This window comes from Pecten maximus, chromosome 5, assembly GCF_902652985.1.
Source record: "Pecten maximus chromosome 5, xPecMax1.1, whole genome shotgun sequence".
NCBI lineage: Eukaryota > Metazoa > Mollusca > Bivalvia > Pectinida > Pectinidae > Pecten > Pecten maximus.
Genome location: NC_047019.1, coordinates 19533946 through 19553490, shown reverse-complemented (window position 1 = coordinate 19553490; position 19545 = coordinate 19533946). Strand labels below are relative to the sequence as shown.

General features: G+C 38.8%; 1 protein-coding gene across 2 annotated transcripts; it reads left to right on the top strand.

Annotated features, from left to right (window-relative positions):
- Positions 1–2814: 2814 nt before the first annotated feature.
- LOC117327444 (glutamic acid-rich protein-like) lies at positions 2815–16829 on the top strand. 2 transcript variants are annotated; one of them, XR_004532639.1, is made up of 8 exons: positions 2815–3434; positions 4444–4475; positions 4662–4707; positions 7727–7820; positions 8215–8371; positions 15779–15816; positions 16020–16068; positions 16682–16822. XR_004532639.1 is itself a non-coding variant. In XM_033884418.1 (7 exons), exons 1-4 carry the CDS (start codon positions 4390–4392, stop codon positions 8353–8355), a joined length of 354 nt encoding a protein of 117 aa, XP_033740309.1. In that variant the 5' UTR covers positions 4148–4389; the 3' UTR covers positions 8356–8371; positions 15779–15816; positions 16020–16068; positions 16682–16829. The 2 variants fall into 2 exon arrangements, 1 of the variants encoding a protein (XP_033740309.1); XM_033884418.1 differs by lacking the exon at positions 2815–3434 and having other exon boundaries at positions 4148–4475; positions 7727–7807; positions 16682–16829.
- Positions 16830–19545: the final 2716 nt, after the last annotated feature.

The window sequence follows — 19545 nt, the reverse complement described above, 5'->3', positions numbered from 1 at the left end:
TCCTCACCCCATAGTGATGCTACCAGGCAAATAGGAGCAATATCCTTTGCTTGGTTTCAGAGAAGAAGTCGTTTATATTAATAGAGCCAAACTGACCCCTCTTCCAGGCCCCGTCCATCAGGCCCCTGTGGGGTCAGCCTCACCATTTGTACACTTTTTAATCCCCAACCCATAGTGATGCTACCAGGCAAATATGAGCAATATCTTTGCTCGGTTTCAGAGAAGAAATCGTTTATATCAATATAGCCCAATTGACCACATTTGGCCCTGCCCCTCAGGCCCCTGGGGGTCAGCCCCATCATTTGTACAATTTTGAATCCCCACCCAATAGTGATGCTACCACGTAAATATGAGCAATATCCATTGCTCGGTTTCAGAGAAGAAGTTGTTTATATCAATATAGCTATATTGACCCATTTTGGCCCCGCCCTTCAGGCCCCCACCCAATCATTTGTACAATTTTGAATCCTCACCCCATAGTGATGCTACCAGGCAAATAGGAGCAATATCCTTTGCTTGGTTTCAGAGAAGAAGTCGTTTATATTAATAGAGCCAAATTGACCCATTTTGGCCCCGCCCGTCAGATCCCTGGGGGTCAGCCCCATCATTTGTACAATTTTGAATCCCCACCCAATAGTGAAGTTACCAGGCAAATATGAGCAATATCCATTGCTCGGTTTCAGAGAAGAAGTTGTTTATATCAATATAGCCCAATTGACCACATTTGGCGCTGCCCCTCAGGTCCCTGGGGGTCAGCCCCATCATTTGTACAATTTTGAATCCCCACCCAATAGTGATGCTACCACGTAATATGAGCAATATCCATTACTTAATTTCAGAGAATAAGTCGCTTATATTAATATAGCCCAATTGACCACATTTGGCCCCGCCCCTCAGGCCCCTGGGGGGTTAGCCCCATCATTTGTACAATTTTGAATCCCCATCCCATAGTGATGCTTCCAGGCAAATATGAGCGATATCCATTGCTTGGTTTCAGAGAAGAAGTCGTTAATATCAATATAGCTATATTGACCCATTTTGGCCCTGCCCCTCAGGCCCCCGAGGGGGTCAGCCGCATCATTTGTACAATTTTGAATCCTCACCCCATAGTGATGCTACCAGGCAAATAGGAGCAATATCCTTTGCTTGGTTTCAGAGAAGAAGTCGTTTACATTAATAGAGCCAAAAACTAAAGTATGTATCTACCCCTAATGAATATTACCTACTCTACCCCTGTAAAGTATGTATCTACCCCTAATAAATGTTACCTACTCTACCCCCTTAAACTATGTATCTACCTCTAATGAATGTTACCTACTCTACCCCTGTAAAGTATGTATCTACCCCTAATGAATATTACCTACTCTACCCCTGTAAAGTATGTATCTACCCGGAATGAATATTACCTACTCTACCCCTTAAAGTTTGTATCTACCTCTAATGAATGTTACCTACTCTACCCCTGTAAAGTATGTATCTACCCCTAATGAATGTTACCTACTCGACCCCCTTTGAGGGGCCGCGGTGGCCGAGTGGTTAAGGTGTCCCGACACTTTAACAGTAGCCCTCCACCTCTGGGTTGCGAGTTCGAAACCTACGCGGGGCAGTTGCCAGGTACTGACTGTAGGTCGGTGGTTTTTCTCTGGGTACTCCGGCTTTCCTCCACCTCCAAACCTTGCACGTCCTTAAATGACCCTGGCTGTTAATAGGACGTTAAACAAAAACAAACAAAACCCCTGTAAAGTATGTATCTACCCCTAATGAAATTATTACCTACTATACCCCTGTAAAGAGGGGGCCGCGGAATCCTCACCCCATAGTGATGCTACCAGGCAAATAGGAGCAATATCCTTTGCTTGGTTTCAGAGAAGAAGTCGTTTATATTAATAGAGCCAAACTGACCCCTCTTCCAGGCCCCGTCCCTCAGGCCCCTGTGGGGTCAGCCTCACCATTTGTACACTTTTTAATCCCCACCCCATAGTGATGCTACCAGGCAAATATGAGCAATATCTTTGCTCGGTTTCAGAGAAGAAGTTGTTTATATCAATATAGCCCAATTGACCACATTTGGCGCTGCCCCTCAGGTCCCTGGGGGTCAGCCCCATCATTTGTACAATTTTGAATCCCCACCCAATAGTGATGCTACCACGTAATATGAGCAATATCCATTACTTAATTTCAGAGAATAAGTCGCTTATATTAATATATAGCCCAATTGACCACATTTGGCCCCGCCCCTCAGGCCCCTGGGGGGTCAGCCCCATCATTTGTACAATTTTGAATCCCCATCCCATAGTGATGCTTCCAGGCAAATATGAGCGATATCCATTGCTTGGTTTCAGAGAAGAAGTCGTTAATATCAATATAGCTATATTGACCCATTTTGGCCCTGCCCCTCAGGCCCCCAGGGGGTCAGCCGCATCATTTGTACAATTTTGAATCCTCACCCCATAGTGATGCTACCAGGCAAATAGGAGCAATATCCTTTGCTTGGTTTCAGAGAAGAAGTCATTTACATTAATAGAGCCAAATTGACCCCTTTAGGCCCCGCCCCTCAGACCCCTGAGGGGTCAGCCCCACAATTTGTACAATTTCGAGTCACCACCCCATAGGGATGTTTCTGACTAAAGGTCAAATCTGATCAGTAGTTATGAAGAAGAAGTCAATTGTTGACGGACGGACAGACGGACGACGTACGACGGACGCTACGGTATGGCATAAGCTCACCTTGGTCCTTCGGACCAGGTGAGCTAATAAAATGAATTGAACATGAACATTATTTTGACATTTGGTCTAATCCAACCAGGTGAGCGATTCAGGCCCCATGGGCCTCTTGTTCTTTCCCCTCCTCTTGGGACTTAGTTCTTTTGTTATATCTTTGAAACCATTGAGATCCCCACCCTATAACCATATATAGCATTGTTGGGCATGAAGAGATAAACAAATTCATGTTGTAAAAATTGGCCCTAGGGTCTTTCCCAACCCCTAGGGACTTGGATTCTCTGTTATATCTTTGAAACCATTGACATCCTCACCCCATAAACATATACTGCATTTTAAGACATCAACAAATAGAGCTGTTAACAAATTGAACATGAACATTATTTTGAAGATCAAATCAACCAGGTGAGCGATACAGGCCCTCTGGGCCTCTTGTTTAATTTCAGTGGCATGTTTTAATAAACAGGTATTAAACTCAATTATTTGTACTGATAAAGCTCATTTTTGAATGATTTCATAAAATATAACATACAAATGTAACTGCAACTGTTAACATATGGAATACTATACTATATTTAAGCATGAATTATGTTTAAAACTCTAGTTACTGTTAAAGTATTGCATCTGCTCTATTGATAAAGGAAATTGCTGAGGTGCCACAGGACCCACCAAAGGAGAGGGAAGAAGACGGCGGAGAGGATAAAAATAGGGAGGTCAGCGAATATTCGAATATTATAAAAGTAAAATAAAATTGGTATTCATAACTTTGTCAAAGTTTCAATTTTCAGGTTTTCACATTTTAAACTCGGCAGTGAGGAAATGTTCACCTGTACGCCACGTTTTATACAGACATAATGAATCCTATAGAATTGTCAAACTTTCAGTTATAGCCATAAAATTGACCTTTAACATTTGTATATTAAAACAAACTGATCTTTAACCTTTTTAGATTGATGCTGACCTTTAACATTTGTAGATTAAAACTGACCTTTAAACTTTGTAGATTTGCTAACTAATATGAATTTGCAAAAAATGTGAGTTATTCATGTTATAAGGATGATAAATCCGTAGGGATGCTATGAGTCAAATATGAGTGATATCAATTGCTTTGTTTCGGAGAAAAAGCTGTTCCAATCAATTTAATCGAATTGACCACTTTTGGGCCAAAGGGATCAGCCCCATTATTTATACAATTTTAAATCCCTACCCTACATGTATATGAGTGCTACCAGTCAGATACATGTATGAGTGATATCCATTGCTTAGTTTCATTGAAGTCCACTATATCAATTAAGCCAAATTGACCCCCTTTTTGCCTGCACATCCGGCCCCCGGGGGGTCAGCCCCACCATTTGTACAATTTTTAATATACCCCATAGGGATGCTACCAGTCAAATATGAGCGATATCCATTGCTTAGTTTCAGAGAAGAAGTTATTTTTATCAACTCAACCAAATTGACCCCTTTTGGCCCTGCCCTTCAGGCCCTCGGAGGTCAGCCCAACCACTTGTACAATTTTTAATCTCCACCCCATAACGATGCTACCAGTCAAATTTTGTTCATTGTTTTAATTGCACATGTGCTATTTTAGCGACGGAAAGAACGGAAATTAAATATGTTAAAAGACTACACCCCATAACTCAATCTAGTCTGTTCGGTCGTCCATCCATGCATCCACCACCCACCCATGTACTTACACATGGATTTTCTTTACAATTTCAGGCAGCACCTAATGATACGACAGATGATTCAGAGTAAGTAACCAACAATAAACATTTCTGTCTTAAGGACTTGATAGTTGCAAAAAAAAAAAACAGTATAAATTTTATAAAGCATAGAAATCTATACATTCATACAATGTAAAAATGCCAGTTGAATAATTAACATTGTGGCTTTATACTGTTAAGATTTTAATATCATTTTATACTTCTGCTGTACAGGGGCCAGTGGGAAAGCGCATTAGAGGAAGAAAAGGAAGAGGATTCGGTAAGGATGAATTCCTTTAAATCGCTGCTTGTCATAAAGTTATGATTGATTTGAATCCAATTTAGTCAGGAATATCCCTTGGGGAATGGGAACAGATTTTGCATAAATGGTAACTCTATCTGACCCCCAATCGGCCAAATAGGGGAAATAAAGGTTATTCTTTTATATCACCTCTTTTCATAAATGGTGACAAGGGGCCAAAGTTGTGGGGCCCAATAGGAGAAATAGAGGTAATTGCTTTAAATTGCTACTTGTCATCAAGTTACAAATGGATTTGAACCCAATTAGGTCAGAAACATCCTTGGGGGAAGGGGAACAGATAATGTAAAAACAGTGATTCAGCCACCAGGAGCCAGAGAGTCTGGGTCCAATAGGGGAAATAGAGGTAATTTAATCCCTCTTATTCGCTTCTTGTAAAAGTTCTGAATAGATTTTTACCTAATTTGGTCAGAAACATCTTTGGAAAAAAGGAAACAGATTTTGAATGGTGACTCTGTCCCCACTTGTCCAAGGGGGGATTGGGCCCTATAGGAGGAAAGCCCTTTTAATCGCTACTTAGTCATAAAGTACTAATTAGATTTTAACCATATTTTGTCAGAAACATCCTTGGGGAAGGGAAACATTTTCATAAAAATTAACTCGGACCAACCAAAAAATATGCCCTTGGGTCTTTTCCCACCCCTGCACGATTTAGATCCCCACCCTATAACCATATGACTCCATATTTGCTATACAGGATTTTAATGGACATCCAGGCCAGAAATTTTTCCTGTCTTTTTCATCATTTTTCCTATCTGCTTTGGCAGTTAACAGCATTATATTGTAGCGAGATGTTCTTGCACGCTGCTTTGATGCATTTCTTACTTTTTTTGTGTTTTCAACATAATTCTTTATTGTTTTGGATTTTCTGTCTGCTTTTGCAGTTATAAGCATGATATTATACCGTGGACACCTTTTATTTTCACATTTGCCTTAGAATTAAATTCCATGTTGGAAATTGCAGTTTTAGATATATCCACATTTTTTTCTGACGTGATTGTCACATCTTTACCAGGTATCAGATTTTGAAGTAGCACATTTTGATGTTGCAGATTTCACTGTAGCAAATTTCAATGTAGCAGATTCATTGCAAAGTAAATTGCCAGATTCATTGCCATGTAAATTGCTAGATTCATATTGCCATGTTAATTGCCAGATTCAGTGTCATGTAAATTGCCAGATTGAATTGTTTTCCTGTTTTTTAGGAGGACAGGCTCCTCACAGTCCATTGTAATGCTTTTATTGAGGCCAATCTCCTCAGTCATGTAACTTGTCATGTCCATTGTGATGTTTTTACCGAGGCCATCTCCTCAGTCAAGTCATCTGCATCGTTAGTCACGTCCGTGATAACTTAATAACTAGTAGCGATTTAAAGGAATTGCCTCTATTTCCATTATTGGCCTCTATACTGTTAAGAATTTAATATCATTTTATACTTCTGCTGTACAGGGACCTGGAGTATGGCAAGGTGAATTTACGCCATATTGCTACATCCGTCTATAGGAGATGGAATTTAATGTAATTTTGTGTTTTTTCCCCATAATTCATCATTAAATCTCACTGCACATGTGGGGTCAGCCTCACCATTTGTACACTTTTTAATCCCCACCCAATAGTGATGCTACCAGGCAAATATGAGCAATATCCATTGCTCGGTTTCAGTGAAAAAGTTGTTAATATCAATATAGCTATATTGACCCATTTTGGCCCCGCACCTCAGGCCCCCAGGGGGTCCACCCAATCATTTGTACAATTTTGAATCCTCACCCCATAGTGATGCTACCAGGCAAATATGAGCAATATCTTTGCTCGGTTTCAGAGAAGAAGTCGTTTATATCAATATAGCCCAATTGACAACATTTGGCCCTGCCCCTCAGGCCCCTGGGGGTCAGCCCCATCATTTGTACAATTTTGAATCCCCACCAAATAGTGATGCTACCAGGCAAATATGAGCAATATCCATTACTCGGTTTCAGTGAAGAAGTTATTGATATCAATATAGCTATATTGACCCATTTTAGCCCCACCCCTCAGGCCCCCACCCAATCATTTGTACAATTTTAAATCCTCACCCCATAGTGATGCTACCAGGCAAATAGGAGCAATATCCTTTGCTTGGTTTCAGAGAAGAAGTCGTTTACATTAATAGAGCCAAATTAACCCCTTTTGGCCCCGCCCCTCAGACCCCTGAGGGGTCAGCCCCACCATTTGTACAATTTTGAGTCCCCACCCCATAGGGATGTTTCTGACTAAATTTGGTCAAATTCTGATCAGTAGTTATGAAGAAGTCAATTGTTGACGGACGGACAGACGGACGGACGGACGGATGAACGACGGACGCTACGGTATGGCATAAGCTCACCTTGGTCCTTCGGACTAGGTGAGCTAATAAAATGAATTGAACATGAACATGAACATGAACATTAATTTGACATTTGGTCTAATCCAACCAGGTGAGCGATTCAGGCCCCATGGGCCTCTTGTTCTTTCCCCACCTCTTGGGACTTAGTTCTTTTGTTATATCTTTGAAACCATTGAGATCCCCACCCTATAACCATATATAGCATTGTTGGGCATGAAGAGATAAACAAATTCATGTTGTAAAAATTGGCCCGAGGGTCTTTCCCAACCCCTAGGGACTTGGATTCTCTGTTATATCTTTGAAACCATTGACATCCTCACCCCATAAACATATACTGCATTTTAAGACATCAACAAATAGAGCTGTTAACAAATTGAACATGAACATTATTTTGAAGATCAAATCAACCAGGTGAGCGATACAGGCCCTCTGGGCCTCTTGTTTAATTTCAGTGGCATGTTTTAATAAACAGATATTAAACTCCTTTATTTGTACTGATAAAGTTCATTTTTTAATGACTTTATAAAATATAATATACAAATGTAACTGCAACTGTTAACGAATTATATTTAAAACTCTAGTTACTGTTAAAGTACAGCATCTGCTCTATTGATAAAGGAAATGGCCGAGGAGCCACAGGACCCTCAAGAGGAGAAGGAAGAAGACGGACAGGATGATGCTCCTGAATTTTTAGCACAGGTATCAAAATATAGTAAGTAGGGAGGTCAGCGGATATTCAAATATAAGTAAAATAAAATCGGTATTGATAACGTACATTTTATATTGTATAATCTTTGTCAAAGTTTCAATGTTTTTTTAGCAGAAGTGAATATTTTTAGGTTTTCAGACTTTAAACTCGGCAGTAAGGAAATGTTCACCTTTACACCACATTTTTTACAGACATAATTAATCCTATAGAATTGTCAAACTTTCAGTTATAGCCATAAAATTGACCTTTAACATTTATACATCAAAACAAACTGATCTTTAACCTTTTTAGATTGATGCTGACCTTTAACATTTGTAGATTAAAACTGACCTTTAAACTTTGTAGATTTGCTAACTAATATGAATTTGCAAAAAATGTGAGTTATTCATGTTATAAGGATGATAAATCAGTGGAGGATGAGGAGATGGAGAATGATCTACATGGGATAGACAATGTGGAGATGAGTGAACAGGCCCAGAGTCGGGCCGGGGAGAGTCAGAACGACCAGGAACAGATAAAAACAACAAACAACCAGTGAAAACAACAACCCACAGGTAAAACAACAAACAATGAAACAACAGGTAAAAACAACAAACAACCAGTGAAAACAACAAACAAGAGGTAAAAAACAACAAATCACATATTAAAACATCAAGCAACAGGTAAAAACAACTTGCAAACAACAGGTAAAAAAAATCAAATAACAGGTAAAAATAAGAAATCAACAAAAACAATGAAACAACAGGTAAAAAATAGCTAATTAGGAGTAAATAACCATTGAATTAAAGCAGATATGACCAACAACAGTTGAATATAATTGAAGGTTTTTTTAGTTGATTCTATTGTATAGAATATGTTTTCTTGCAAAGATCACTCTCTCTGCCAGTTATATAATTTGTGATCTACTGTGTGTTATTTAAAGTGATCAGCATTAAGATGGATTTGAAAGCAATGTCTGCCATTATAGTGGAAAGTGTGTGAAATCGATGGAGTGGTTGGTACGACAGCCATGGTAGCTCGTGGACGAGAATCCACCATCCACATCACGGACGAACAGCTTCAGATACCTGTTAATTAGCCACTTCACATTCATATAAACTCTTCTATAATAAACTTAAAAGCAATTTTTGTATTTGATTTATTGGCTCACCTGGTCCAAAGCTTATGCCATACTGTGGCGTCCGTCGTCCGTCCGTCCGTCCAGCGTCCATCTGTCTGTCAACAATTGACTTCTTCTTCATAAACACAGATCGGAATGTGACCAAATTTGGTCAAAAGCATCCCTATGGGGTGGGGACTCAAAATTCTACAAATGGTGGTGGGGCTGACTCCCGAGGGTCTGGGGGGGGGGGGGGGTCGAAAGGGTCAATTTGCCTAAATTGATATAACAACTTCTCTGAAACAAAACATCCCCTTTGGGTAGGGATTCAAAATTGTACGAATGTTGGGGCTGACCCCCCAGGGGGCTGAGGGGCAGGGCCAAACAAGGTCAATTTAGCTAAATTTGATATAAACAACTTCTCTGAAACTAAGCAATTGATATCGCTCATATTCGCCTGATAGCATCCCCTTGGGGTATGGATTCAAAATTATACAAATGGTGGGGCTGACCCTCCAGAGGGCTGAGGGGCCGGGCCAAATGGGATCAATTTGGCTAAATTGACATTTTTAGAATTACAGTAAAACCAAAGTTCATGTACCCATATAAAAAGCTTATGATATATTGACATAACAATACCAGTGACAAATACACTTAAGCATCATTCTTGTTTCATATCTCATGAAACCAGGTGGGCAATACAGGTCCTCTGGGCCTCTTGTTCCTTTAAAGCACTTTAACCATATATAGCATTGTTTAAGATTGACAAATAAAACGAATTGGACATGAACATTATTTTGACATTTGGTCTATTCCAACCACGTGAGCGATACAGGCCCAAGTTTTTGGTGCAAGTGTTGAAAGGTATTAATACATCACTTTATGATTGTACTAGGGTGCTGATAATTGGCAATAGAGTCCCTCTGGAGTTAAACTATCCCCTGCCGGAGTTAAACTAAAAGATTTTTTTTTTTTTTGAAAACCCAGAATTTTCAAATTTTTGGACTTAGAATATTTCTGCGTTTAATTTTTGGTGCAAGTGTTAAGAGGTTTTAATACATCATTTTATAATTGTACTAGGGTGCTGATATTTGGCAATAGAGTCCCTATCGAGTAAGACAATATCTTCCTGGAGTAAAACTTTAAAACAAATGTTTTTTTTTCTTTTTAAATATGTGTTTTTTGTTTTTAAATCTTTGGACACTGTGTTAAGCTTATGTTGTAAGTGTTGAAAGGCATAGTATTTCACGGTATTAGATCCCTGTGGGGGTTTAGCTATCCCTTAATTGCCAGAGTTAAACTGAACAATTTTTTTGGGGAAAAAACAGATTTAAAAAAAAATTTGTGCAAATGTTGAAAGCATTAACACATCACTTTATGATTGTACTAGGGTGCTGATACTTGGTAAAAGAGTCCCTATGGAGTTACACTATCCCTTCTTGGAGTGAAACTGAAAAAAAACAATGTGAAAATGCTCACATTAGACAATTTATACCGGTGTCCTATAAAATTCTGATCCCCATGAAATACCGACCCGGGTCAGTATTTTATGCATGAAAAACTGACCCGGGTCATTATTTTATGCATAAAATATTGACCCCCCCCATAAAATATTGACCCCCCCCCCCCCCCCTCTACTGTTGTTAAACAGTTTACATAAATACAATATTTATATTCAAAACCTTATTAATCCTTCTTATCTGTAACTCATTGTTTCCACATGTTAGCCCAGGTAATACACAGGGTGTCATATATGTGTACCTGTGTTGTGGGACCCCAGGGGCTAATTATAACTATGGCAGTACAGGTGTGATCAGGTGACTCAGACAGGTGACCAGCACAAATGCATGTATACGTGTGATATTTTATTGAAGACAAAAATTAAAGCCTTAGGTTATAATTATGGAATACTGTAGAAGTGATATGAATTAAGGTTATACACTAAAAGTTTACTTTTATAAACATATCATTGCTTTGAATCTGCATTCACACAATTTTATGATTAATAAATCATAGATTCTATGAGGGTAGATGAGTGCTTTATGGAGGTTTTACTTACAATTAAAACTTTATTCATAGGCGTGTAGTTTTGATATACAAAAGCCCTCCATAGTTCTAATGGCAACCTAAAGGATAAAGCCCCTTCATATATTGAGATATTGTTTCTAGAAATTTTCTAATAAAAGAATGTTAAAAGTTAATTAAAGTAAAAATTGAGTTTTTTTTCTAAAAATTGAAAGTTTTTTGTAATGCTGTAGATTCAATTCAAAACTTAGATTATGCAATGCAAACTCTCCCTTCATATTTTCATATTTTTGAACAATTTTGGAAGTGAAATACTTTTTTACCCATGGTAAAATTTTAGAATTCCATCAATCATTGATTATTTCATTGAAACAGCTTTATAACAATGTAAAAATTTAATTGAATCAATGTTTTTTAATATATATTATTACCAATGATATTTATATTGTGAAATACATCAAAGAAACTTAAAAAACATGATTATGCAATTGTCATTTATGCAGGCAAATTTACCAGGAATGTGTTAAAACTTGTATCAATCATGATCACATTAGTAATTCCTGTTTGGAAATCAATGACATTGTATTTATAATAACTATGATGATCATGTTTCCCAGTAAATGAATGCACAATTAAATAACATCCCCTACTTTAATGAGGTAATTAAAAAATAACAAAAAGCTGTGTACTAGATTTTGGAAACCCTACCACTGCCATGCCAGAATGGTTGACAATTATATCATGTTAAAATGTACAAATATAGATAGATTAATTGATACTTAATCATTAACACTATAAACTTTCTTTAGCCATATACATGCATGTATATACCTGGTAATATTGTATAGGCCTGAAGGCCACACCTGAGTGCTGGTCTCGCCTTTGCAGCTGATTATAATTAGCCCCCTGGCCCTATCCTCAGGTGTGACTGACAACCTGTTTATTTCTTGCAGGACTGACATGCAAGAATTATGTATAAAAGCTTAGATGATTTAATAATGCTGTCAAGTTTGCTTTTATGTAAATTGTTTCATCACAATGTAGGGGGGATCAATATTTTATGGGGTAGGTCATTATTTTATGCATAAAATACTGACCCGGGTCGGTATTTTATGGGGGGTCAATATTTTATATGACACCGGTCCACATTTTTCAAGGGTGACAACTCTCATAAGGATAATATTTTATCAAAAATTTGAAGAAATATGCCCAAAAACAATTACATTTGTATTTAATATTTTAATGTATTCATTTAATCTACAACAGCATAGCTGGGGGGTATACTGCCTATCCGTCCGTCTGTCACAAAATTTGTCCGGCTATGCATCCCTTAAATAATAAATGTTATTAATATTTGATACTATTACTACTTACATTAGTCAGTTTGTTCAAATGAATGACCTTGACCTACATTCAACGTCACAATGGTCAAAGAGGCTGAAATGTTTAAAAACAACTTCTTCTCAATAATCAAGAGGCCTAGAGACCTTATATTAGGCCTGTAGCATGCTGGGATGAAGGGCTACAAAGTTTGTTCAAATGAATGACCTTGACCCTCATTCAAGGTCACAGGGGCCAAATAGGCTAAAACCTTTATTAAAAACTTACTCTTGATAACCAAGAGCCCCAGGGAGTTGATATTAGGTCTGTGGCATGCTGGGTTGAAGGGCTACACTGTTTGATCAAATGAATGACCTTGACCTTCATTCAATATCACAGGGGCAAAAGGGTAAATTTTGCAATATTGACATTAACTTCTTCTTCTCTGATACTAAACGACGTATGACTTTGGTATTGCAGTGATAACATCCTTAGGTGGTTTGGATTCAGATTTAATACAAAAGAGGGGTTGACTCCCCATGGGCCAAAAGGGTCAATTTTGCAATATGTGATATCAACTTCTTCTTCTCTGATACTAAACAAGGTAATACATTGATATTTCAGTGGTAATATCCTTAGAAGGCTGGAATTCAAAATAATAATCATTCATGTTGACATCAGATTACTTTCTATTCTTGCTTTATTAGGTCACCTGAGACAAAGTCTCAAGTGACCTATTCTTATCGCCTTTTGTCCTAAACAATTTACATTTTCAACTTCTCCAAAACCACAGAACGAAATTCAATGAAATTTGGCAGGGAGCTTCTATGGTCAACTAAAATTGTGAATTATATGGTCCCCATCCCCCAGGGACCTGAGGGGCGGGGCCAAAAAGGGTCAAATTGACAAACTTCAAAAATCTTCTTCTCTACTCTCCTATAAGTTGGAATCAAACACTCTTCATAGTTGATGAAAGGGTCTTAAGGTGCTTTACTAAAATTGTGAATTTCATGACCCTGGGGTCTCATGTTTGCCCCTGGGGAGGGGGTAAACTTTACTATAGTTTATATAGGGAAATCACATTTTTGACTATTATTTGTTGGATTTGTATTGGAATTCATTCTAACTTGGTTCAAATTATCAGCATAGGATGACAGTTTGATGGAATGTACATTTTGGCCCTGACTGACCCCCAGGGGCTGATGGGTGGGGCTAAAAAGGGTCAAATTAACTGAAATTTTAAAAATCTTCTTACAACCCAAATAAGGTAGAATTGCCCGATTGAGGGGATAAACTTTACTATAGTTATAGGGAAATCACATTTTTGACTATCATTTACTTTAGTTGTTTTGAAATTCATTCTAAATTGTAAACATTATCAGCATGGGATGACTGCTTAATGGTATGCACATGTTGGCCCTGACTGATCCCAAAAAGTGTCAATCAAATTTACTGAAATATTTCAAAAATCAGGTGACCGTTAAGGCCCATGGGCCTCTTGTTTCAAATATCACCTTTTAATCTCCCTCAAAATATCATGACATAAACAAGGATGGATAGTATTGCAACAGCAATACAAAGTCCCCTGCCTGAACCAGGAGTGCAACTATTTATTTCCCATTTTTTAAACTACGTGTTATACTGATCACGTATACCAAGTTTCGTTAAAATCGTAGTAGTAATTTAGGGGGAGTTGTCCGGACAAGCCTCAACCAATGAGAAGCCAGCAGCCATTTTGAAAAATGAATTTTTGAAAAATAAAAATGTGGGATGCACAACTACATGTTATACTGATCATGTATACCAAGTTTCGTTAAAATCGGAGTAGTACTTTAGGAGGAGTTGTCCGGACAAGTCTCAACCAATGAGAAGTCGGCAGCCATTTTGAAAAAAGAATTTCTGAAAAAAAAATGTGGGATGCACAGCTACATGTTATACTGATCATGTATACCAAGTTTCATTAAAATCGGAGTAGTACTTTAGAAGGAGTTGTCCGGACAACTATTGCGTGACAGACAGACAGACGGACGGACGGAGGGTAAACCTATAGTCCCCCCGTTTTTCAAACGGCAGGGGACTAATAACCTTCATGACAGGATGAGTAACTTTTGGCTGTTTTGTATTCTTGGTTTTCAGCCAAATGTGTTTGATGAATCCTTAAGCTTTGTGATATTTTCATTACAATTTAACATTGCAGAAGTGATGTTTCTTTAAGTAAACGATGGATAAAACGGTTTTAATTCAAGAGGCCCAGATGACCTGTATTGCTCACCTGATTAGATTTGACCAAACGTCAAAATATGTTCATGTAGCTTTATTTGTTGATCTCTAAGAATGCTATACACTGAATATGGTTATGGGAAAGGGATCCCAACTGCATCAAAGATAAAAACCAGAAATGAATTCCACCCTCCCTAGGGGTGCAAAAAAGACCCCAGAGATTGTTTTTACAAAATGATTGAGCTGAAAGAAACTAAATCCTTTTGGCTGGGAAAGATCCCTAGGCCTTTTTTTTTACATCAGGATTGTGTCTATCTCTTTATGCCCAACAAAGCTGTATGTGGTTATGGGGCAGGATCTCAGCGTTTTAAAGACACCACAAAGGAACTCATCAATCTTTAGGGGTGAGGGGTAAGGACCATCATTTTAATTTTAATTTTAGTTTTTAATATCCACCCCATAGGGACTCTATCAGTCAAATGTGAGTGATATTCATCGCTTACTTCCAGAGGATTACGGTAGTTGATTATAGCAATATAGGCAAATTGCTTTCAGGGGGGTCAGCCCACCATTTGTACAATTTTGAACATTTACCCCATAGGAATGCTACCAGTCAAATCTGAGCGATATCCATTGCTTAGTTTCAGAGAAGTTATTTTTATCAACTGAGCCAAATTGACCCCTTTTGGCCCTGCCCATCAGGCCCTCGGAGGTCAGCCCAACCACTTATACAATTTTGAATCTCCACCCCCTAATGATGCTTCCATGATGTGACATAAGCTCACCTGGAGTATGGCAAGGTGAACTTATGCCATATTGTGACATCCGTCTATAGGAGATGGAATTTAATGTAATTTTGTGGGGTTTTTTCCCATAATTCATCATTAAATCTCACTGCACATGTGCTTTTTTAGCGACGAAATGAACAGAAATTAAATATGTCCATATCTGATTCAAACATTACACCCCACAAACTCACACAAAAAAGACTACACCCCATAACTCAATCTAGTTTGTACGTCCGTCCATCCATGCATCCATTAACGTCCTATTAACAGCCAGGGTCATTTAAGGACGTGCCAGGTTTAGTAGGTGGAGGAAAGCCAGAGTACCCGGAGAAAAACCACCGGCCTACGGTCAGTACCTGGCAACTTCCCCACGTATGTTTCGAACTCGGAACCCAGAGGTGGAGGGCTAGTGTTAAAGTGTCGGGACACCTTAACCACTTGGCCACCGCGGCCCCTTGTCCCCCCCACCCACCCATGTACTTACACATAGATTTTCTTTACAATTTCAGGCAGCACCAAAAGATCATACGTATGATATCGATTCAGCGTAAGTAACCTACAATAAAATCAGGACTTTCACATTTCTGTCTTAAGGACTTGATAGTTGCCAATAAAAAAAAAAACAGTACAAATTTTTATCAAGCATAGAAATCTATACATTCATACAATGTAAAAATGCCAGTTGAATAATTAACTTTGTGGTTTTATACGGTTAAGAATTTAATATCATTTTATACTTCTGCTGTACAGTGATGAATGGGAGAGTGCTATTGAGGCAAACACAGAAAAGGATGAGTCGGTAAGGATGAATTCCTTTAAATCGCTGCTTGTCATAAAGTTATGATGGTTTTAATCCAATTTAGTCAGGAATATCCTTTGGGGGAATGGGAACAGATTCTGCATAAATGGTGACTCTGTCTGACCCCCAAGGGGCCAGAGGGGCAGGGCCCAATAGGGGAAATAAAGGTTATTCTTTTATATTGCAACTAGTCATCAAGTTATGAATGGATTTGAACCCAAATGTAGCAGATTTCAATGTAGCAGATTCATTGCAAAGTAAATTGCCAGATTCATTGTCATGTAAATTTCCAGATTCATTGCCATGTAAATTTCCAGATTCATGGTCATGTAAATTGCCAGATTCATTGCCATGTAAATTGCCAGATTCATTGCTATGTAAATTGCCAGATTCATTGCTATGTAAATTGCCAGATTCATTGTCATGTAAATTGCCAGATTCATTGTCATGTAAATTGCCAGATTCATTGCCATGTAAATTGCCAGATTGAATTGTTTTCCTGTTTTTTTGGAGGCCAGGCTCCTCAAAGTCCATTGTAATGTTTTTATTGAGGCCAATCTCCTCAGTCAAGTCATCTGCATCGTCAGTCACGTCCGTTTGTTTCTTCTTGTAGGTCTACCACGTCTGCAATTAATGGAGTCCATGGCAAGGGCAACTTCATTAAAATGTCTCCATTCTAAATTTAAAGAATTGTGTCTTGTCTGTCTTGTCTTTTGTTGTTATTAAATCGTTTCAAATATATAAATTTATTTTTATTTTTATTTCGAATATTTTTATATTCACAATGTTGCCATTCTGTGTTGTGTATTACTGTCTCTATGTCTACGTCTATGACGTCATAATCATCTTTTTTGAAAATAAATCATTCTGAAGAGTCGCCATGACGCGACGAAAGCGCCAACGGAGAGTTGTTTTTTAGGTCATCTGACCTATAGTCATCATGCTTTGTCCGTCGTCGTGTGCCGTGCGTAAACTTTTCACATTTCAATCTTCTTCTCAAGTTCCACTAGTGGGATTAAGCTGAAACTTGCCTGAAATGATCCTGAGATGATCCCGACCAAGTGTTGTTATTTTTCGGGTCGGTCCGAAATCCAAGATGGCCGCCATAGCCGCCATCTTGAAAAACACATTTTAAACTTCTTCTCAAGTTCCACCTGTGCTATTGAGCTGAAACTTGCCTGAAATGATCCTGATATGATCCCGACCAAGTGTTGTTATTTTTCGGGTCGGTCCATAATCCAAGATGGCCGCCATAGCCGCCATCTTGAAAAACACATTTTAAACTTCTCAAGTTCCAGCAGTGCTATTGAGCTGAAACTGGCCTGAAATGATCCTGATATGATCCCGACCAAGTGTTGTTTTTTTATTTTTCGGGTCGGTCCGAAATCCAAGATGGCCGCCATAGCCGCCATCTTGAAAAACTTATTTAAAATTTCTTCTCAAGTTCCACCAGTGCTGTTGGGCTGAAACTTGCCAGAAATGATCCTGAAATGATCCCGACCAGGTGTTATTATTTTTCGGGTCGGTCCGAAATCCAAGATGGCCGCCATAGCCGCCATCTTGAAAAACACATTTTAAACTTCTTTTCAAGTTCCACCAGTGCTATTGAGCTGAAACTAGCCTGAAATGATCCCGACCAAGTGTTGTTATTTTTCGGGTCGGTCCGAAATCCAAGATGGCCGCCATAGCCGCCATCTTGAAAAACACATTTTAAACTTCTTCTCAAGTTCCACCAGTGCTATTGAGCTGAAACTTGCCTGAAATGATCCTGATATGATCCCGACCAAGTGTTGTTAATTTTCGGGTCGGTCCGAAATCCAAGATGGCCGCCATAGCTGCCATTTTGAAAAACACATTTTAAACTTCTTTTCAGGTTCCACCAGTGCTATTGAGCTGAAACTTGCCTGGAATGATCCTGATATGATCCCGACCAAGTGTTGTTATTTTTCGGGTCGGTCCGAAATCCAAGATGGCCGCCATAGCCGCCATCTTGAAAAACACATTTTAAACTTCTTCTCCGGTTCCACCAGTGCTATTGAGCTGAAACTTGCCTGAAATGATCCCGACCAAGTGTTGTTATTTTTCGGGTCGGTCCGAAATCCAAGATGGCCGCCATAGCCGCCATCTTGAAAAACACATTTTAAACTTCTTCTCAAGTTCCACCAGTGCTATTGAGCTGAAACTTGCCTGAAATGATCCTGATATGATCCCGACCAAGTGTTGTTAATTTTCGGGTCGGTCCGAAATCCAAGATGGCCGCCATAGCTGCCATTTTGAAAAACACATTTTAAACTTCTTTTCAGGTTTCACCAGTGCTATTGAGCTGAAACTTGCCTGGAATGATCCTGATATGATCCCGACCAAGTGTTGTTATTTTTAGGGTCGGTCCGAAATCAAAGATGGCCCCCATAGCCGCCATTTTGAAAACACATTTTAAACTTCTTCTCCGGTTCCACCAGTGCTATTGAGCTGAAAATTGCCTGAAATGATCCTGATATGATCCCGACCAAGTGATGTTATTTTTTAAAAAACACATTTTAAACTTCTCCAGTTCCACTGGTGCCATTGAGCTCGAAATTGGTGAGGATGTTCAGGAAGGAGTGCCAACAAAGTGCGGTTATTTTTCCGGCCTTGTAAAAACTTTGGCATGGCAGCAATGGCGGCCATTTTGTAACATGATTGCGCAATCATGGTTTTCCTGAACAACACCTATTTCAAACTTCCTCTCAAATTCCACCGGTGGGATTCAGCTCTAACTTACCAGAAATGATCCTTAGATGGTCCAGACCAAGTGTTATTATTTATTGGGTCGGTCAGATATCCAAGATGGCCACCATGGCCAACAGTGCCACTATATACTTGCTACAGAGAATGCATACTACAATAATATAAGGGTTTTAATTTAGAGTCAGATGACCGTTAAGGCCCCTGGGCCTCTTGTTTTATTTTACTTATATATATATAACATAGTAACACAATTGACGAAGGAAAACAACTTTATGACTTGTGCCCTGACTAGATCTCACGATCTACAGCACCCAATCGCCTAGCCAGAAATACCCTCTGTATGTCACATTAGTAGTACAACAATGATGTCATTAAAAAGACTGACAATTTACAACTACAACTAGGAACTGTCCTCTATTCATAGGTAAGATGTGTACTAAGTTTAATGATGATATCCTAATGGTTTGGTCTCTATTGTGTTCACATGCTAAATCTCCACATGTACACTGTGACTTTGACCTTTGAAAATCAGTAGGAATTATCCTCTGTTCAAAAGTAACATGTTGCAAGTTTCATGAAGATATCCCCAATGGTTTGGTTTCTTTCGCGTTCACAACATGTGCGATGCACACATGATAAGATGGACAGACATACCGACAGTGGTGTTACTATATTCCCTCCACAAAGCTTTGCTTCACTGAATAATTAAGTAAGGCCCAGATGTTATCACTCACCTGGCTATTTCACCAA

Excerpts from the sequence above, each read along its gene's own strand:
- LOC117327444 (XM_033884418.1), top strand. The coding sequence starts at position 4,390 with ATGCATCCACCACCCACCCATGTACTTACACATGGATTTTCTTTACAA. Across the intron at positions 4,476-4,661 it reads GATACGACAGATGATTCAGA|GGGCCAGTGGGAAAGCGCAT; the intron begins GTAAGTAACCAA and ends TCTGCTGTACAG. Across the intron at positions 4,708-7,726 it reads AAGAAAAGGAAGAGGATTCG|GAAATGGCCGAGGAGCCACA; the intron begins GTAAGGATGAAT and ends CTATTGATAAAG.